This window comes from Parasteatoda tepidariorum, chromosome 6, assembly GCF_982258835.1.
Source record: "Parasteatoda tepidariorum strain Cologne lab strain chromosome 6, Ptep-v5.0, whole genome shotgun sequence".
NCBI classification, from domain to species: Eukaryota; Metazoa; Arthropoda; class Arachnida; order Araneae; family Theridiidae; genus Parasteatoda; species Parasteatoda tepidariorum.
In genome coordinates this window covers 43,632,948-43,655,898 of record NC_141760.1, presented here as the reverse complement: position 1 = coordinate 43,655,898, position 22,951 = coordinate 43,632,948, and the positions used below count along the sequence as shown (strand labels likewise).

General features: G+C 32.2%; 1 protein-coding gene across 1 annotated transcript; it reads left to right on the top strand.

Annotated features, from left to right (window-relative positions):
* Positions 1-7,520: 7,520 nt before the first annotated feature.
* Positions 7,521-16,350, top strand: LOC107445666 (uncharacterized). Its single transcript, XM_087165758.1, has 2 exons — positions 7,521-8,676; positions 15,894-16,350. Exons 1-2 carry the CDS (start codon positions 7,853-7,855, stop codon positions 16,321-16,323), a joined length of 1,254 nt encoding a protein of 417 aa, XP_087021884.1. The 5' UTR covers positions 7,521-7,852; the 3' UTR covers positions 16,324-16,350.
* Positions 16,351-22,951: the final 6,601 nt, after the last annotated feature.

Genomic DNA, 22,951 nt, shown 5'->3' with positions numbered 1-22,951 from the left:
TTATAACTTTAACGTATATTGTGAAATAATTATAAAGAAAATTGCAAATACACGCATTATATGAGGGTCCCGCAGTGGACTGATCGTTAAGACACGGTTCCCAGCAGATCACCGAAGTCAAGCATCACTGGCTGCGGTCAGTGTACGGGTGGGTGATCACTTGGATCAGCTTGCGTGAGAACCGAGGGTGTGCGGTATTGGTCCTCGTTAAACTGTTCTACCGTAAAGTGCTCGACTTCGCGTGCAAGTCGTCGGGCTACCGAAGCGGGGGTGCCATCCCCTCCGCAGAGGATCAAAATTGTGATGGCATGTCTTCGGATCATCCTCAGGGATGTTTCCCAGAACGTCGCCAATAGCCCATTGTGCAGCTCTAGTGCGGCGTAAATGAGCAACAACAACAACATTATATGAAGGATCAGGCCTGTCCTCTCACTGAAATTCCACCTATAAGGTGAGGTATATAATAAATCAATGTGTCAAAGGGGGAAATATATTGTTATGAATGGATTGAAATGCGAACTTTAACTAATTTCCATCTCCAAACATTTGGCGAATGAAACAGGTTTCAAATTATAGTTCTCTTTAGCAATCCTTAAACATTATACCACCACGATTACTCAATATATGATCAGGCCTTTCCTCTCACGGAAATTCCATCCAGCAGGAGATTGAAGTTTAGCATCAATAAACCTGAAGTATTTTCCTCCTTTTTATTCCTTTTTTTTTTTCTAAAATAAGAATAACAAGGAAGAAAAATGCTTCAAAATACTAGAAAGTTTACCTTAAGTTTTAAATTTACATTTGAATCTTTTTTATGCACTAAAAATTACAAATAACACTATTTACAACTTTATCAGATAGTTTTAAATTATTAAAGAACAGAACAGGTGCACGCGATATATGAGTTTGGAGTTTAACGTTAACAAGCCTAAAGTATGTTCTAACTCTTTATTTTCTGGAGAGAAAAAAAGTATAAAAAAAAGGAAAATACTAAAAAGTTTACGAGAAAACTTTAATTTAAATCTGAAACTTTTTTATTTACTAAAAATTACAAATAGAACTACTTCCATCTTTAGCAGATAGCTTTAAATTATTTAAAAAGATAACAGAATCATGCATTATATAAGTTTGAAGTTTAGCATTAACAAGCCTAAATATTATCGTCCTTTTCATTATTTCCTTTAAAAAATAAATATAGGGAAAAAATACTTCAAAATATTAAGAAAATCCTAAAAAGTTTACAACGAAACTTTAATTTACATCTAGAACATTTTTTATGCTTGTTACAACTCAAAATAATAATAATAATGGATAGAATAGTATTGCAAATTGAATATTTTATTTACATAATAGACGGAATGTGTGATTGATTGATGGTAGTATTTGGATGTTAAATATTCAGTCATTGATTGGAAAAAAACACTAATAATTATTTAATTTTGTCCTATGATACAAAAATAATGTTTGTAGAAAATCCCTTTTCATTTTGAGTTTCTTTTAAAGAATAAGAAAATTGCTTCAAACTTTTTAAATCTTTAAGATATACAAATTGGACATTTTCTATTTATTGCCAAATGCTATTCATGACAAAATCATGCAGAAGAAAAAAAAACATTTTTTCTGAGCATGCACGGTGTAAAAGGACTACTTTAATTATTTATATATATTCGCGATACTTTTTTATTTTCAAAGCAAATTTTTCGTAATTAATTTTAAATCACTCTAAAAAATTTGTTTAATTTTATTGAATATTTTGAAAATTATAGCAAAAAAAACGTAAAACAAAAAAATTTAGTTTTTTGCAAAACTGTTCATATTTCCAAAAATATATGGTCTAGGTTTACGAAATTTTGTGAAATTGTTGCAACAAATAACAAAAATAATTGTTACAATTTATAAATTTATCTATGCCTTTTTTGGCATAGGGTGTTCAAAAACCTCATTTTCCGTTAAAAAATTATTGTCGAGAAATTGCATGATCTATACACTTCTGAAGTCATGAAATGATTTTTAAGTATATCGTTTTCTTGAGAGATGAAAAAAATTTTGACAAGAATCATATGTTAACATTATTATAGATCAAGTAATTGTTTGATGGGAATTTTAAAGACCTATGAAAATTTTAAAGGTATATTTTATCACTTCACTAGAAATTCTACCATTATGAATTTTTTTTCCCGATTCATGGCCATCCTGCTAATCAATTTTCTGAGACTGTTTTCAACATATGAGTCAGCTCTTGAAAAATGGGATCATAAAGCAGATCTAAATTTTAAGCTTAGATAACCATTTGGCTTAAACTTAATTTGCAGTAAAATTAATAATTTTGTCTAGCACAACAGATCTTTTCAATAAATATCTTAGTAGGGTAAACTAACCAATGAAGGAACACTTAAGCTTCGCTTGCCTTTTAAAAAATCGTATTAATTTCAAAAATCGTAATTTTAGTTAAATGACAGTGTCAACATATTTGTTACTAATTGCAAATTATGTAAAAAAATTGTAGAGAACTTGCATAATATTGTTTTAAAGTTCTGGAGGCTCAAATAACAAGTAGTAAGAAGACCAAGTGATGGAACAGCTCTTACCAGTGAATGAACATCCAGTAAAGGAACACTTAATTTTGGTTATTTTTTAATGCTCTTTATGAATTTATAAGCCATACAAATATTTAAAAACAAGCCTATTCTTGAAATTATAACATATAAATACTTGGAAAATGCTACCTTTTTTTTTTGTAATCATGAATAGAAAATTAAAGTGTCAACATATTAACACATACTGTTCATTCACTGTGAAATCTATGCCCAGTAAAGGAACATGCCTGTTCCCTCACTGGTTAGAAGTTGTTTTAACATACTTTTGATGCGGAACATCACTAAAGGTACAAGAAAATTAAAGTTTATTTTCATTAACTTAGAAAAAAATCCAGTAAAGGAACATTTGTTCCTTCACTGGATTTTCATCGTTTGGTGATCCAGTGAATAAACACCCCCTTATCTCAGTATTTTATTATGCTATGATGCTTAAAAAAGTAAAATGCAACTTCAATAACTATATTTTAATTTCTCTTTTTCACAGTGAGAAAAATAAAACTATTACATGCAATTAATTCCACTTCAAACTTATAAATACAAGCACTCACCTTACAATTTTTTCAAAGAAACAAGGTGTTGCAGAGATAATAACAAATTCAAAAATTTTTCCAGAGAAGTCTATTTGACCAGGTAATTCAAAACATTGCTAGATGACTTCCTATTGTTTGGCAGTAAGCTATTGTTACCAATCAATCTAAAGAAAAACTTTCAAATTCTTATTTTTAATCAATATATATGAAATGTTCCTTTACTGGGTAGTGTTCCTTCACTGGTTGGTTTACCCTATTTTTTCAACCAAAGGGGCAAATTTAGTTATACATGATGACAACTGAGTCAACATATAACAAAAAAAAAGGTATTTTCTTAATAGAGTCTAGATTTTTGGTTTGATTTGCATTTTCTAAATATTTTTTACTTTATATTACACCCGGCTTTGAAAAACCGACCCGAATCTTAGCTTACGACTGTCAATGCCTTGTAATTTTGTAGTTAACTCAGAAGACAATGTTATCTGACAGACAATGCAATGGAGTTTTATCTTAAAAATATACCCCGTGATAACATATTTATTACCTCTATTACTAAGGTATTTAAGATAAATATCTGCATAAAATAATTATTAAAATTAGGTAAAAATAATTTGGAAAATAATTTTACAACCTTACAGTTGAAACAGCTTTATAATTAGTTTCGAGCACCAGAGCGTAAAAATCATATTTATCATAATTATTTTGGCATCCAACGGTAACACAAATATAAGTGAAGCACAAAGTAATTTCGATTTCAATTCAAGGCTGGAAATCTCACTACAAAAATTATCAAAAAAGTGAGCCATCTCTTAGCAATATTCAGAAATACAAAAAAAATCGCGGGATTTAAAGAGACGCGTAAGTAACGACGAATTCAATTTTTATGATGCAATTTTTCTCTTCGCATGGCATGCAACGTCGATCATACTTTCACAAAAACGTCGAGCGTATGAGAGGCAGCGCCGACAGAAGAGGGATTTAAAAAAAGAGTTAAAAATCTAGCAATAAGATCTCCGTTTTGTCATACTTATTTTTTAAAAAACAATTTCGAATAAAATATTTTTTTTTTAATTTCCTGTAGAAAAAAAATAAAATATCTAAAATGTACACGCTTCGAATTCCATGCAATCATGTTTACTTGGCTTTGAGATAATCGTTAGTAGCAGCTTTAAATAAAACTGTGAGGGAAAAAAAAAAGGAAAACTAATCTTGAAAAGCATTCTAATTAACTTAGAAGCATAATTTTTTGTGCCATTTAAAAAATATTAATGGCATTTCTGTACTCGCATGAAAGGATGAATTCCTGGGAATAATATACTATTTTCATGACTGATGCGTATTTTCAAGAACTGTTCATGGTCTAAAGTTATGAAAGCATCAAGCTCAGCCTACCTTTAGCGTGCTCACTCTATGTTTATTTTGAAAATGGCATAAAACGTAAGTATGGAGAAATGACACAGTTTTCAGCCACAAAGAAAATGAATAGCGCTTATGGTCTAATTTTTTAATATTTAAAAACTTTCTTCGTTACTACATTACCTGGGCTCATAAAAATTTGCATCAAAATTGGAATAAAGCATTGGTTTTGACGATTTTCATCTAGGTGGGAAAATATTAACAAACAAGCGATTTTTTTTTTTAAATTAATAACTTTTAAAATATTGTACTTATTTGTCCATTCTAAAGCCCAGATTATTCTTCACATTAAAATAGTTTAAAATAACGACTTTGTTTCAGGAAAAAGGCCCTTCAACGTGGCTTTTTTTATTTTCCTTGGCGAAAGAGCTTCGAAAAACATGTTAAAGGATGCATTAGTTTAAAGACCAATTAAAATATGTTACGTGATTATCAATTATTCATGCACTTAATCTTTTTATGTGTGTGGCATACTATTGTATTTATTCACTCATTCTTAGATGGTGTCAACTTGTCTGGTGGTAGTGAAATATGTTTCATTCACTTGTGTTTGTTTCATTCTGCTTCAATTGTATAACTTTGAAAGAGTGCCACCTCTGTGTGATTCATTCATGAAAGAAATGCTCTCTGTCGGAAAATCATATATATTTGTTCTATGGGTGGTATATAGATAAGGAGTCAGTAAATGTTATCAACTCAAAGGGGGGTAGTTTTTGCACACAAGCACAGAATACCTGTACACCTCTGTTATTCCTATTGTTTGACAGGTGGCTTCAGAAGTAATAATATTTCTGTTAAAAAATGCATTCGTTCATAGTATAATCACTGACTAATTCTCCCAATTTTCATCTGATCATTAAAATGCATTGTATTTAAAACAATTAATTTTCTACTGAAATGCTTATTATTAAGTTTGGGGAAAAGATGAAAGAGGCAATGATAAGATGAAAGAAGAAATCCAACATCACGTAAATTATGGAAAAGAAAAAACTCAATTTTTGTACCAAAAAAAAAGAGAAGAAGAAGAAAGGAAAATGTCTTAAAAAATTTATGTTTCTCCATACATTTTTTGTCATGCATATAGATGGTCATATTGGTTTGATTAAGAATTGCAACATTTGACATAGTTGCACTTTTTCATTCATTTATTTTCGAATCTTATAACACAGGAGAAATATTAATTGCTTGACACTTTCTTACCAAACACTTTTTTTTTCTATTTTACACTTTCTTACAGCAGGTAGAAAAATTTTGAAATTTCAAAAAAATCCACTTAGTAAAAGGTTATAAATATTAATCTATATCAGAAACATCTTATGTACTAAAAACTGCAAATAGAACTACGTACAACTTTAGCACATAGTTTTAAATTATTAAGGAAAATAACAAATGCATGCATAATATGAGTTTGGAATTTAACATTGATAAGACTGAATTATTATTTTTCTGAAAAAAATAAAAACCAATGAAATACTTCAAAATATTGGAAAGTATATGACACAGCTTTAATTTACACCTTAAATTTTTTTATGCTCCAAAAAATTCAAATAGAACTTATTCCGTTCCATTTTCTTCTTTTAGAAAAGAAAAAAATAAATAAAAATAATATGTAGATTTCATACTCTATATTTTTTTAAAAAAAATTGAGTTAAGTATATTAATCAATTTCCCCTCAGAGATTTATTTCTTATTGTTTTCTCAACGCAATTAATTTAAGTCAATGAACCGGTTTTCATAAATAGTAATTTGCACGATAATTAAATTATATACAAGTGCTAAAACTTTTCTATGAAAACGTTAATATGATTTATATATCAAAAAACTTAGTAAAGACATCGAAAAACGCACTTTCCAAAGTTAGATAAATGAAAAAAGAAAAAAAAAAGAACTTTGTGTGAAAATTCTAAAAAATATTAAAAAATTGGTAAAAAATATTACAACTTTATACAACTATTTAAAATTTCGAGCATCTGCAAAATACCCACAGCTCATTCAATCTTATGATTTTCCATTATAATAAGTTTGAAAGAATGTTGTACTTTGTACCAATTTTTGAAGTGTATATTTCTACATAAAATATAATTTACTCAAAAATTTAGAAATTTTTTGAAAAATACTTTACACGATCTTATTTTAACTGATTCAGCGCTCCGCCCTTTTTTAGAAATGGAACTACAAGCATTTTATTGCTAAAGAAACTCCTTCGTCAAGTTTACGGAAGAGTGAATTTTCATATACATATATGATCGCATTATAATATGTGGTTGGGTGTACTTCTTTCATAGCCCTGCACGTAATAATAATGTAAATATGTGAACAAGTATTGTCAAGTACATGAGAAAAAAAAAGTTTTAAGTAGAAAAGGTTAAATGTACAGCTCAGTAAAGGCCAGCACGTTATTGTACACCAGGAACATGTTAATAAATGGCAAAAAAGATTTACGAATTTCACAAAATATATATAAATTACCCTTCTTTCAATGTTAAAAAAAGTTCCATCTTTACAACAACAAAAAATAATAATAGTTAATGTTGAAAATAGTGCGGTAAAATTTTCTACGTTTTTTCCTTTTTTACTACAGGAGGAAGTAAAAGTCATTACTTTCTATGTAAAAAATTAAATACTTTACACTTAAAATTATTTTACTTTCATGACATTCTTAAATTATTGGCTAAAAAAGAAAATTAGAGACATATTTGGATTATGCATCACTTAAAATGACCTGTGTTTTTCCTTTCAAAAAAGTGATTGACTCGGTTTATCAATCTTATTATTTTTTGCTGACGAAATATTTAAAATATTTCTCCAAAAATCTGGGGTATATAAAAAAGTGTTTTGTTTTAAAACGAGATATAGACAATACCGCTTTGCCCTGGATTGATTCTACTAAAAAATTTCGCCAAGAAGGCCAAGAGGTACAGAAGGTTTTCCAAAGTGCATCTGAGCACGCCCACTTTGGGCTAGTTAGGTTTACTATGCTCGTCACCTTGTGTGGTCTCTGCTATAGGTAACTGCGTGGTACCACTACTCCTTTCTTTAAAATAGTAGAATTGTATTGGTTCAAAAACTAGATAAATCAGTCAAAGTCTTATTTCATGAATTATTTTCAAACATTCAGGTGGTAGTTGTATGGAGTAAAGCTGTCATTCCGTTTCTAAGCTGCAAGTCAGGTTTTTAAAAGTTCAGCTTTGTTGTGACTTTTTACTTGAAGAACCATTTGAAAAGTTAATATTTTTTTCTTTGTGGATGAATAATATTTGATTCTAAAAACCACACTGCCGATCGAGGGCTTGTTACCCAAGGATAAAAATGGATTACGATTTGTTCAAAAACGAGATCACATCTAAGGAAATAATATGGCTCTTGCTAGCCTTGGATAACAAAATTCTCTTTTATAGTGGCCAAAACGAGGAATCAATGAAGAGGCTCTGTTGCCATTCTCACGAGAAATTTTTTTTAAATAAAAATGATTCTAAACTGCTCAACAGACGTGTCATTCCAGAAAAAAATTTTGGTTTCCTGAGTGAACTATTCCGAAGAATGAATTTGTTAACGAATTTCGAACCATCCGTAAGGCCTTTGGCATCTAAATTGTTGGAGTTGACAGAAAACAAACATTATACTGAAATGCTGTTGTTCTGCGCCTCTCTTTTAATTGATTTTCATTTTGATCATAGTTGTTCGAAATACATGTCACTAGCATTGAAATTTTATTTGAAAGCTTACCAGTTTAGCGAGTTTGGTTATTACGAAGAGTGCAGCACTATTGCGACAGATTTGTTGAGTTACCTAAGATATATTTCCGCTTCTCCATACCATTATCAACGTGAATTGTTTATAGGCTATATTGAAGAGTTTTTGAAGTTTTGTGATTTGCACTGTAGCCCTTTTAGATTAGGGAAAGATGTACTTTGCCCAATCTTAGACGAAGCTTTCGATCTATCGCACAAGCATAATTTTGGTTTTTTACCTTTCGGAGATATTGGGAGCAGCTACTACAAGAAGAAATATAATCAGCGTTCACTAATAGAAAATTGTGAACAATATATGATTCTAACAAGAAATGGTTTTGAAGATCGATATTTTGGAGAGGCTATCAAAGAGTATAAATATGCCCTCATTAGAACTGATATGTAAGTATCATTTATATCTCTGTTTTTACGTATACGTATATCAAATTGGCTATAATGGGAAAAATTTGATAAGCAGTAGTAAATGAAAATTGTTTCCTGATACTTTTGGAAATTTTAAAGGTTTTTTTTTTATCACTTAGTTTTTAGGAATTCCATCATTTTTAAAATTTTTCCCGTTCAGATGCATAAAATTCTAAACATAACACAGACATAAACTTTAAGACATAAACTTTGATAGCCATTTAGCTTAAATTTAATTTCGAGTAAAATTTATAATTCTGGCTAACATGAAATATTCCAAATGTTTTCAATAAATATCTTTAAAAAAAAAAAGGAAATTTAAACCGAAAGGGCCAATTTTAGTTATTCATTACGGTAACTAAGACAATACATAGCTGCCAACTGTTCAGAATTTTTCGGATTTGTTCCTAATTTTTATATCAAATCTAAAAATCTGATATTTTTATAAAAAAAAATCTGAATTTTCCTAAAATTTCAGTATTTTTGCTTTGAAATCAAACCCTAGTTCTGATCGCCACAGCTTCCTGTGATTATTGTGCAGTAGTAATTTTCAGTAGCTTTTTATTAGAAAATACTATTCCAATAGCTGTTGCTGATCATTTCACTAAATTGAATCTTAAACAACTATTATTATTTTTGAAAAAATGTATTGCAGTATTTATACACATGCATCAGAAATATTTGCTTATGTCTTAGATTATTATTTACCTGTCTTTTATAATTTGTAGAGGAATAATTATGTATTAAAAAGTAATGGTTGTTTTTAAACTATTATACCGGTATTTCTAATTATAAAATATTAATATTATAAATTTCCCTCAAAGGATAGTGTTTATAGTTTCGTTTTAATAATTTACTTAAGATATTTTAATGTTTGTCAATTAATGTTAATATTTAATAGTTAAATTTTTGTCTTACTCTCGTAATTGGTGCGTAATTTTGTCGCATATAGTGTTCCTAATTTTTGATTCCTAAGGTTGGCAGCTATGACAATATAGCCCGAAAAAAGGCAATTTTTTTAAAAAAAAAATCGTGTCCAGATCAGTGGTTACCAACTGTCTACCCGCGAAGCCTTTTTTGTAGCCAGCAAACTAAAATATATTAGTTGTAATTTTCTTGCGGACAATTTTTGTAAAAACTCTAGGGGTTTAAAATACTTTTCCTTCGTTAAAAAAAACCAAATTTCTTCGTTTCTGTCAAATTTAACATACCAATGAAGCAAAAAAAATTTTTTCTCAGGCTTTGCAACCAAGAAAATATTTATACAAATATGAAAATAATCGTGTATGTTGCTCTTTTTTTATTCCGCTTCCTTTGTATTCTGTGATTATAATGAAACATGCGCGTATCAGAAATTTTTTCAAAGAAATTCTCAGCTTTAACTTTTTGAAAACATTCATTTTGGACGCAATTATTTACATTTGTAAATTTCGAGGCAAGAATTTTTTAATATATGCTATTGAATATTCGTGAAAATCCACTTCTTATTTTAATTTGCAATTCAATACTTTTGTTTTGTACAACTTGATAAAAATCTGACAGTGATTTTTAATGTTCCTTCAAACATAAGAGTCCTATATAAAATTTTAATAAAGTTTCGGCTCGCCATTTGACTGGTGTTTTCAATTGCGGCCCCGGCCTCATGTAAATTGGAAACCTCTGGTCTAGAGACCACTATCCTTGCCACCTTCATTTTTGATCAGCGTTCTCTTAATATTTTTCCCTTTAACATCATGTATCTTATTCTTTAACTAAAACAAATCAAAACCTTTGGGGGTACTGATCCAGGAGTTTCCTTGTCTTCTAGATTGGGTCCAAAATTACAAGGCTACGGAATTGAACATTAGTAATCGTAAACCCATGAAATTGGGTCGGCTGTTCAATGACGGTTATAAAATAAAATAAAATCAATGTCCTGTAGAGCCGTGGTGGCTCAGGGGATAGAGCGTTTGGTTCCCAATGAAGTGAACTGAGTTCCAATCTCGGCGATGGCTGGTTGATTCGATATATATATATATATATATATATATATATATATATATATATATATATATATATATATATATATATATATATATACACTGCTGGACAATTGCTAAGGACGGATCACAAATTGCAATGTAGCATAACATTAAGCGAGACATGAGACCTAGTAGGATAAAGTATAGTTGCCACACTGTTCAGACATTAGAATAAAGAACATTCATTGTTCTGGAAAGTACAAAAGCTATGAAACATCTGAAAGAAAAAAAATGTTCATTTGATGCTGCGTACGGAATAATGGAACAATGCATTTAAATGTCAGCAGGCAACTTGAAGAAAGGTGGCAGTACGGAATATGTTCACCGTGGAGTGTGATGCAACATTCTACAGGTCGTACCATACTTCGCACAACATTATCCAGCAGCTGTTGAGGCAATTTATCCCATTCCTCTGTCAGTGAACGGATGAGGGTGTTCTTGTTTGTCGGAGAATAGTTTCAACCAGCAAATTGCCTCCCCAAAGCATCTCAAACATTTTCAATGTGGTTTAGATCTAGAGAACGTGATGGCCATACGAGGCGTTGAATACCCTCACTGTCTAAACAATTCTGAACAGCGAGTGTTCGATGACATGTTGCGTTGTCGCCCATAAAAACAAATTTATCACCGACAGCACCACGGAAAAGACGAACATGAGGAAGTAGAACTTCCTCAAAGTATCGTCGCAACCACATGTAGGTGCGTGCGGCCATTGATCATGATGCTGGCCCACACCATGACCCTGCATGTCGGATATCGGTCCCTTTCCTGAATATTTTCTGGACGATAACCAGTACCACTCTCGCGCCAGATCAGTTGGCGTCTACAATCCGATGACAGACTGAACCTACTCTCATCTGAGAAGAGTACGCATGCCCAGTCCTGTTCAGTCCAATTGTGATGCTCACGACACCATTGCAAACGTGCAGTACGGTGCTGTCTGGTCAATGGGACGCACACAACAGGTCTGCGGGTGTATAGTCCTCCTCCCCTCAAACGTCTGGCAGCAGTTTTTCGGGAGATCTGCTTTCCTGTGGTAGCAAGAAACTGATTTGCCACCTGCTGAGCTGTGGTGCGCCTGTTCCTTTTTACTGATAGGACGATGTATCTGTCTTCAGCAGGCGTCTTACTTCTAACACGACCTCCCCCTTGCCGCTTACTACACATTCCAGTAGTTTTAAAAGATTTCCACAGCCGTTAGACAACACCGTCAGCGATGTCGAACTCGCTGGCAACTTCTCTTATTTTTCGCCCTTCTTCGATCTTTCCAATAATTCGGCCACGCTTAAAATCATCTAAGTAATATCGGGAAGACATGCCGAAAATTTCAAGTTCGTCAACTAAATCTTTCCTGTAAAAATTTGACTTGAAACAACAACTCTCCACAACGCGTCAAAACCTTTAAAGCTCTTATCAGCGCTATCACGTGATGAACAAACGTGGACAAAAAAATTTACATACGCATACCCCTTCTTACTATATCCCGCACTTATTCTAATTTTCCACATTTTGCTTCCCTTCATTTTGTGGTTGCTATGGATGATAGTGTTATCCGTCCTTAGCAATTGTCCAGCAGTGTATATATATATATATATATATATATATTTAAAGGAAAGAGTTGTAGGACCTGAACTTGTTGAGGGGGAGGGGTCATCATAGGAAGCAAGATAAGCCTTTTTGTACATGAATAGTCTTCTTTTTTCTAAATGGAGGTGACTCATGGGTGTGAATGCAAAGATGCATACGTTTTCCTGAGAAATAATGACCATATTTATTCGTTGTTCAATATGTGTGGTCGTTTCTCCTCCACTCTCCTAGGTTGTTTTAAGTAATTGTTATTGTTGAATTGCATTTTTACAGGGGTGAAGACGTGTGGAACTAGATTTTTCTTAGATTACACTTGAGAATACTATGCATTTTTACACAAAATGGACCACAAAGTGAAGCAGTCATTAAGGTTAAAAAAAAATCGGAAATTTTAAATAAAATTGATGCTGGCAAATTAAAGAAGACTGTAGTAGCTATAAAACACGGAGTTACTAAAAACACAATATCGAAGATTATTAAAAATGAGCATAAAATTGAAGTGGTTAGGAATATAAAAAAATTTCAACCAAGCACAAAACGAATGCGAGTGGCGAAAAATAAAGAAATCGAAGAGGCTTTGTTCCGATGGATTAAAGAGGCATGAGATCAAAATCTCATTCTTTTTAGCTCCATTTTCGGCACGTTATTTTGCGGATGCTTTAAATAATTTTAGGTGTACTTCGGGATGGCTGCAAAAATATATTTGAAGAAATTTGTAAGAAAGTGAACGTTATTTCTACAATGAAATTTCGCATTTTCCATATTGAGACCTAACTAAATGACGTCACTAAGTAGCGATAGCATGAAAACCAACCCATTAGAATTTGCAAACTGTAGAGAAAAAAAGAAGAAAAAAACACGGTGCTTGGTCTGCTTGGTTCAATTTTCGACATTTCTTAAAAATTTCTCAAGAGATACTAAGAAAGATTTCTGGTATTTAGTTCCTGCAATTTTTCTTGCTTAGCAGTAAAATTCAAAGATTTCAGACTTGTAAGGGACCGACAGAAGATTACGAAGGGAAACAAATGTTTTTGAACACCCTAAGCTAGAAAATCAAACAATAAGCTTGTAACTTGTATCGTTCACTTTGGTTGCTATTTGCAACAACTGTATAACATTTCGGAAAGGTAGCTCATATTTATCCATAGGCGCTGTTTGTCTAACGTTTTTTTTTTGTTTTTTTTCTATAAATTAAAGAAAAGCAATTTTAGCGCAAATTAAAATTAATATCAAAATTATTGTTTTTAAAAATTTGAAAAAATTTGCTACAAAATGCACAAGGTTTATCTTAAATAGTTTGTTTATTCTGCGCATGCACAAAAAAAGTTTAATAAATAATTTTTCATAATTTTGTAGTGAATCGTATTTGGTAAGTGATAAAAAAAAAAATTTATTAGTTATCTTAAAAATAAAAAAAAATTCAAGAAATTTTCTAAGTAGTCTTTGTACTTACAAAAGAAAGTTCAAAACGATAAGGGAATTTCAACAAATTTTATTATAGGCCATTTTAAGGAAGTCTATTTTCCGAAACTACAAAATAAAATTTGCGGAAAACGCCTATTCATTTTTTTCGAATACAAAAACTAAACTGAAACTTGCTTGCAACTTTTGAAATTTTCAGGATATTAAAATCAGATTTTTTTTCATTAGATGCGAAATACAAATCACTGCAAAATTACATAAAAAAAAATTTTTAATATTTCCACTCATGCGTAGTATAAAAAAACAACTTTGAATGCTCATAGTTTCCGCATTTTTTAACGAATGTTTTCAAATTTTAAAACATTAATTTTGCAATTATTTTTTAAATTGCTCCAAATTTTTTTTTAATTTTATTGAATATTTTAAAATTATAGCAAACAAAAACAAAACAAGAAATTTAGTATTTTATAAAAATGTATTTTTCTCCCTAAATATTTAAGCTAGGTTTACGTAAAGTTATACGGGTATTGCAATAGCAACCAAGGTACAAAATACAGGCGTATCGCTTGATTTTTCGGCACATATTGTTCAAAAATACTTATTTTCTTTCAAAATTAATTAATTGTCGGTTCCTCAAACCTCTGAGAGTTTTAAATCTTATTGCTAAGAATGAAAAATTGCATGAACTAAATAGCTCTAAAGTTACAAAATAATCCAACTATTTTTTGTGAAATTAAAAACTGAAAGTGTCTCTTCCATTTTTGTAGAGTTGTGTATAGAGAATTGAAGTTAAGGAAATTGACCTAGGGACTCTGCAAACATTGCGTTGCAATGGGAGTTGGAGTTTCGTGATTCAATTACTTTTACAGTCAAGGGGGGAAAGGAGATATGAAATTGGAAAATACAGATATATTCTGTTATCCTTCTACGAAGAATAACAGAGGTCAAGAATTTTGAACACAAAGATTCCTAAAGAGTGTTCTACTCAAAAATGTACAATGTGTATGTGTACTAGAAACATTCCACAAAAATAAGACATAAATTTCGTTTTGTGCTAAGTTACATTTTCGGTTATAATTTCGCGTCATAAAATCAGATTACAGTTGTGAAAGTTAAAATTGAACAAAGCCAGGTAAGTAGTGTAAAATTTTTTACGGAACCATGGGAGGAGGTTTGTGATTCGATTATTTTTACTAGAAAGGGGAGAGAAAATTTGCTGATGTAATATCTATATGCCGGCCAGATCGCCGAGAGGTCAGCGTGCCTGATTGTGAAGTCAATTGTTGTGGGTTCGAATCCCGCTCAGGGCATGGATGTTTCTCTCTGTGTGTTGATCTCTATTGTGTGATCTGTGAAAGTGGCCCATCCTATAAACGAGTATTTATGGCAGTGTGGCGTGGGTAATGTTGCTCGCCTCCGTGACTTAGGTTCGCAGGTGTCCTCTGGGTAACGATAAATGAGCAACACTTCCGGCCTCTTCCGAGGTGAAGAACGAAAGCTTAGTGCTTGTCGTGAAAAAAAAGAAAAAATATTTATATGACTTCTGGGGATGCAAAATAAATCTATCATAACCTATCTATTTGTCTAAAGTATGCTTGCTTTCATAATATTTGTGCAATTCCTTAGTACAACTTCTTCCTCCATTGTCCCGTAGTGGACTGATCGTAAAAACACTGTTTCAAGTAGAATATCCGAAGTCAAGCATCACTGGCTGCGGTCAGTAAGCGGTTGGGGGACCACTTTCATAAGTCTGCGTAGGGCCCGATGGTGGGAGGTATCTGTCCTCGTTAAACTGTTCGACCATAAAGTGCTCGATTTCCCGCTCAGTCAGAGGGCTACCAAAGCAGAGGAGCTATCCCCTCTGCACAGGATCAAAATTGCGATGGCCTGTCTTCCTCAGTGGTGTTTCTCAGACCATCGTCAATAGCCCATTGTTTCAACCCTACTGCGAGGTAAGTGAAATAGCAATCCACCTACCCTCCTCTATCATTACTTATCTATTTGCTAAAAATATTTCAACAGCTCTTTGGCGATAAAAAATATATCTGTAATTACTAATGTTTTTAGAGAGCATGCAGGAACCCTCTCACGCTAATCAAGTTTGATTAGTAAACTGTTTATTTTATTTATATTTTATTTTTGACTTATATAATTTTTATTTTTCAGTAATAGCGTATTTGGATTCCAAGACATCGTTGTGCAAGAGTTCAATACCGTGATGCATCGGTCTGTCCAAGTCTTACTTCTGTACATTAAATGCATCTACTACGGTGGATACGGTGGATCAAAAATAGGTATGGAAACATTGCAGCTTGTGTGGGCAACAACACCAGATCCTTTCTTATCAAAGAGTCAATTCTTGTCCTTCTTTAAAGAATTGCAGGCTGATGTTCAGCCTGAATTGCACAGAGCCTGGGATTGGTATCAGAAGAATGTACTGACTGACAATGATTCTGGTGAAAGTTCACCTCGATCTCTAAAACACATTTCAAGGTGTGCCATCCGCCGGAGATTAACAGAATGCTCACATGTACCAAATTGTGTTAAATCTTTTGAAATACCTGTAACTCTAAAGAATTATCTGCGCTTGATCTAATAAAGTAAATTAATTTACATCTTAAAATTTTTTTCATGATTTTTTTTTTGGTCTTATCAATTTTGAAATTCTTTTTTTAAATCCATAACTGAATTAGATCCCTTAGAAAATGGTAAATGTCGATATTTCCAACAGTCTCTCTATGACTCATCATTCGAATAAGTTTGAAATAAATCAGTTGAGTGATTTTAAAAAAATGATAATAGGGAAAATCCTTAGAAATATTTTTGGCCCAGTACAGGAAAGAGGCTGATGGCGAATCAGATACAACTTTGAATTATATGGACTCTATGGACAACCACAGATAGTGCAGGTCATCCAAAGCAATAGATTAAGATGGCTTGGCCATATCTGGAGAGGTCCAGAAAACAATGCAGTACGAATCACCACCTTTAAAAATCCTTCTGGATCTCGGGCCCCAGGAAGACCTCCAACTAGATGGCTATATGACACTACTAAAGATTTCAAAGTAATAAATATTAGCAACTGGAAAAAATTCGCCATGGATAGGAGGCGTTGGAGGCTACGTGTGGTTGAGGTAGTCAAGACATGAAAGCAGCTGTCATGCTGAAGAAGAAGAAGAAGAAGTTATTTTTAATAGAGACCTGATAATAAAATAATGGTTGTCACCTGGCCGCAGGGTGACTTAACATAACAAGTGCTGATGAAGGAATAGATTGAAGGTAGCCATTTTTTCAAGGAGCGTCAAATAATTATTAATCTTTTAAAATATTTTGAAAAATATTTTATTTAACGCCAGTATTTTGAATTTTTTTTTCCGTCGCTTTAGAAATGAACCTTGTAATGTTAACCGTACTTCCAATAAAATGCCTTATTATATTAAAATTTATTTATTTAAATGCCTTATTATATTAATATTTAATCGCTTAAAACTACAAATTTTTAAAAAACTGACCAGTAGCAAAACTTCTTATTTTCCCTCGATAACTGCCGGGGGAGCCGTGGTGGCTCAGGGGATAGAGCATTCTCCTTCCAATGAGAATGAACCGGGTTCGTTCGCATTGGAGCTGGTCGAACGAATCCCGCACCCGGCTCGCACAGAATACAGTGCCGACTTAAAAATATTCTCAGTGGTTGACGGATCATGGGCTAGAGCCCCTTGCCGTCAGGCTAAACGTGGGTGGTTTTCTACGCCATGCAACGCAAATGCGGGTTAGTTCCATCGAAAAGTCCTCGGACAAATTTCCACCAATACTTGATTCAGGAGTTCCCTTGTCTTCTGGATTGGGTTCAAAATTACAAGGCTACGGAGTTGAACATTAGTAGTCGTAAGCCCGAAATTGGGTAAGCTGTTCAACGACTGTTATAAAATAAAATAAAACTGCCAGGGTGAAATATAACAAAACAAAATGCGTTCAGCGCAAATCCTTTAATTCCTAAAGCGGGTCATCACTGTCCGACTTCCTGTAGTAGTGAATTGCTTCATATCTTTCGCATGTTGAAAAAGTTACTATATACAGTGCGAAAAATACAAAATGTACCGCTCTTAATAACTTTTAATCTAATGATCGGATTTCACGTTCTAGGACTCAATTTTAATAGTTCGAGTGGTTGACCTCAAATAATGTAATTAATTAGTGAAGACAAATATATTAGTTGATTAGTGAAGACAAGTATGGTAATTATTTAGTAAGTTATGAAATCAGACACAAAAACGTACTTTCCCTGAATTTACATGACTTTTTTGGGACGGATTCGGAGTTTTGACCCCCAAAATGTAGGGGGGAGTCGCAATCTAGGAAATATGATCCGAATAGTTTGTTCAGGAGAGCGATCCAAACTTTGGAGCCCTTAATGTTAATTTTACTTTTTTGTGTATTTCTCCGAATCTCGAGAAATTTTTAAGCCATTTAAAAAAAACTTGATCGCAATTATAAAGTTCATTTATCTAAAGACAATTCCGCGCATGAAAAACTTTTATTGTATATTTACTATTTTTTATTATTTAATTTAATAATTGTCGAAAAAGTTCTGAATTGTAAGGTTGTAACAAGCGTAACTTCAACCAAAGCTGTTTAAGGCACCCGATGAACTCTTCAGTTCACGGGAAGACACCATCAGAATAGGACTTTTAGTCCCCCCACCCCCGTCTTTTAATTGCTCTTTTAAGTGTCTCACTTACGTTAATTTTTTTATTTAAATTTAAATTAAATACTTTTGTCCAAATAAATTTGTCCCTTAAATGCACATTTCTTATTTTGAGCCTCTTAAAACTTACACCAAAGTGGGCATAAGGTGTAAAATTTTTTACTTCATTGTAAAAAATATAATTTTCCATAGCAAAATACAAAATGTGACTATAATCGATGGAATAGTTTCTGTCAAATCAAATTTCATAAAAATCGTATTTTAAAAACTTGAATATTCAGGATCTATTCTACCTTTTTTCACTCACGTCTTGTATTTTGGCATGTAAAATTATATTATTTAAATTGATATAAAGAATTGTATACCTTACAATTCAAAATATTTTTGTCAATTATTAAATAAAATAATAAAAAATGATAAATATTTATTCGAAGTTATTTTTGGAATGAGTAAAGGAATTTTACAACTGTGTGCAGAAATTTTTCAATTTGCTTAATTCCTCGAGATATGGCGAAATATGCAAAAAGTAAAATTAATATTAATGGTTTCAAACTTTGGACCACTCTCCTGATCAAACTATTGGAACCATATTTTTCAAAACTGAATCAGTCAAGGAAAAGGTATGTTTATTCAGAGAAAATATATATTTTTTTTGTCTGATTTCGTAACTTAAAATATTTCCTGCGCTAATTAGTCATATTTGATGTCACCCCATCGAACCATTAAGATTGAGTCCTAGAACGTGAAGATCCGATTATTAGATCAAGCGTTACTCAGAGTGGTCCATTTTTTATTTTGCACCCTGTACATGGCTGCATTTTTCTAGGCACGGAATTTATTCTCATGTTCACGAGTCAGAAAAGGAAAATAAGATATATTATCTTTCTAATAACAAAACGTATTTAAAAACGCTTCAGTCCTTCAAGTTTGAGACAAGACGATCAGAAACAAAGTGACGAAGACGGTAGGACTGCCTGGTGGTCAAGAAGTTGGCATCGTACTAGGAAGATCCCTGGATCGAATCCCACGTTGGGTATGTGCCTAATTTATGTCTCTGTTCTTTTCGTGTTGTTAGGGCCACATTGATCTACCTATGTAGTGCCCATGATAAATTAATTATTTAAAAAGTTAGATACTTTAGGCACTACGAGCTCTCTGTTTTTTTAGTAAAAAATGGATTTACGAAATATTTCTTTAATTTTGATAGAATTTGTCTTCTCGAATAAGTGACAATAGTCATTTCGTGGGCCATGGTGGCTCAGGGGATAGAGCGTTCGTCTGCCAATGAGGTGAACCAGGTTCGAATCTTAGAGATGGCTCGTTGATACGATTTCCGCACCCAGCTTGTCCCGATCACAGTGCTGACTTAAAATATTCTCAGTGGATCATGGGTTAGAGTCCCCTTGTCGTCAGACTAACCGCGGGAGGTTTTCCTCTCCACGCAAATGTGGGTTAGTTCCATCAAAACGTCCTCCACGAAGGTAAATTTCTTCCAATACTGAATCCAGAAGTTCCATTGTCTTCTGGATTGAATTCAAAATTAGAGGCAACGCAGTTGAGCATTAGTAATCGTAAACCCAAAATTGGGTCGTCTGTTCAACGACGATTATAAAATTATAACATAAAATAAAATAACGATTTCGTCACTTTGACGAAAAATTCGCTCAAAGCATTCACCGCCAAAAACAAAAATAACGTTTCGTGATATCCATTTTTTACAGTGTACCGATCTCTATCCCCGCAAAATGTTCTGCCCAAGCACTACTCGCAACTACAACTGTGGCGCTAGGGAAGATTTTTTGCAAGAATTCAAAATTTGCTACCGAGTTTTGCTAATCAACAAAAGAATTTTGGAAATTACTCAATTTTTTTATTAATCTAATTTGATCCTTATTCAAACGCTTTTTATGTTTAAAAAATTATTTTAGCTCTCTCAATATCCGTTTCATCAGCTTTCTCAAGTTTAAAACTAATATCTCAACAATATCTCAGTTCTATTTTAAACTAAGCTTTAATATATCCCCCCCCCTCTAAAAAAGGGCATTCGGAGAAATTTTTGACCCGGTGAAGCACCTCTATGGCATTTATTAAAATCCAGGAAAAATACAATAGTTGCTGCAGAAACAAAAATTTTGCAAAGAATATTGATTCAGTCTCATGTCAAGGGACCCTTATAAATTGGTTGGAATAAGTATTGTAGAATACTATACAGGTTATTAAGCCAAAACATAAACCTATTTCATCACTTAAACAAGTATTATTTTAGTAAAGTTCTAACTAAGTTAGTTTTATTTTAAGTTAAGAAAAATTTACTTCACTAGAAATTTCAATAGAGTTTGTTAAAAGGTTAAATTTTAAAAAGGTGAATTTACAGTAAAGAATTTAAAGCAATAAATTTGCAGTAAGACATTTATAACAATGAATTTGCGGTAAGACATTTTAAAAGTAATTTAAATTGGCAGTAAGACCTTTAAAGTTATGAATTTGCCGTAAGATATTTATAGCAAGATAGCATTTTAATAGTTCGAAGTACCTTATCATTTATTCAAAAAATTATAAAAATTACTTTTTCTTAAGTTGCAATAATTATACCTTATAGTGAGTATTTTTTATAGTTTGATCTGAAAGTATGCATACTCATCATAAATTAATCTTAATATTTCCTTTGCAACCGAAGCTCGCGTAATAAACAATAGTATTTTTAAATCAAAGTAATTTAGTTTTTGTTTTCAGTTTAATTAATTATAAGCTACCGATTTCTGGAGCGTATATAAATTTTTTTAAGGATTGAAATTCAAGATTTATTAAAGAAACATAAAAATTTCAAGGAAATTACGAATATTAAGACTGTTCATTATATAACAGATCGTCCCACAGTGGACTGATCGTTAAGACACGGTTCGCAGCAGATCACCGAAGTCAAGCATCACTGGCTACAATCATACAATCAGTGAGCGGGTGGGTGACCACTAGGATCAGTCTGCGTAGGGACCGAGGGTGTGCGGTATGGGTCCTCGTTAAACTGTTCTATCGTAAAGTGCTCGACTTCGCGTGCAGGTAATCGGGCTACCGAAGCGGGGTGCCATCCCCTCTGCAGAAGATCAAAATTGTGATGGCATGTCCTCGGATCATCCTCAGGGGTGTTTCCCAGACCGTCGCCAATAGCCCATCGTGCAGCTCTAGTGCGACGTAAATTAACTATAACTACAACAATATAACAGATCAAACAAAAATTTCAATAGTTATAAATTGAAAGATGAGCAAAAATAAAACATGGGAGTTACAGACATGTGATTTTTCCTCTAATTCACGGTATTCAGCGAATCTCAAGACCTCTGATTCTCGGAATTCCGTGAATCAGTAATTTATTTTCCAACAAAATTTTCTCGGAGTTCCGCTAATTTAAATTTCATTACTTTTGCAAGATCTCGTTAACGAGATATTTATTCCGCCTTTACCTGGACCCTCTTTTTTTTTCTTCCAAAGTTCTCATTCAAACGCGATAATCAATTTTTTTTACAACATAAAAAACGCAAAAGCGTTAAATTGATAATCGAAAATATAGATTTCAAACTGGCAAATATTTAAAAAAAATTTGCAAAAAAAATGTTTTTTTTTTTTTTTTTTTCCTTTTGAATCATGGAGTATTTTAAGATTTGCTTTTACTAAATGTTTTAATAGTAAATTAAAGGTTAGATAGAGAAATGGCCATGTTCCAAAATCCTTATCAAGTTCTAATAAGAATACCATTTTTTTAGAAAAAAAAATTTCGGCTTAAGCTGGCTGTCACTGACAAATATATTTTTCGCAGAACTTAAATGTTGAAGTGTTATGTATAAGTACCAAATATGCTAATATAGGTATAAAATATTATAACGATATATTTGATGATTAAAACGGACCCAATACTAAGCAGTTTAAATACCGATACTTCAGAAAGAAGTGTTTTAAGACCCCTCGAAAGGGATATGTACCGAAGAAAATTATTTGAAAGCGGTAAATTTTGACTTATGGTTTTGCCGCGAGTAATAACACCATGCCAAGTGACGCTAAATGCATTTTATCTTTATTCTAATGGGATGAACTACAAAAAACAAGTTTTACTTACTTCAATAAAGTAAAGCCACTGTAAAGGGAAACAAATAATGTTAAATTTTAAAAGAATGAAATTATTTCAGCTATATTAATTGAAAAACTTAGTGGACGAAGCAGGTAAGTGACATTTTCAGAATGAAAAAAAAAGTTGTATTTGAACTATTTTATCACTAATTTAGTAGAAGGCGTGACGAATAATTCTTCGCTTTATTGTTCCTAATTTGAAATAAAAACCAAATTAAATCAAAAATAAAATTGTATTGCCTAATTTGGAATAAAAATCATGTTGCATACTAAAAATTTATATGATTAGTTACGTTTAGATTTAAAAGAATGCAAAAGTTGTGATATAATAAATCCCCCAAAATATCACTAACCTGGTTCTTCCATCAAGTTCTTTAATTGTGTTGGTATATGCTTTACA

Bases quoted from the DNA above. Each gene is read 5' to 3' on its own strand.
- LOC107445666 (XM_087165758.1), top strand. From the start codon at position 7,853: ATGGATTACGATTTGTTCAAAAACGAGATCACATCTAAGGAAATAATA. The intron at 8,677-15,893 runs GTAAGTATCATT...TTTATTTTTCAG, and splicing joins GCCCTCATTAGAACTGATAT to TAATAGCGTATTTGGATTCC.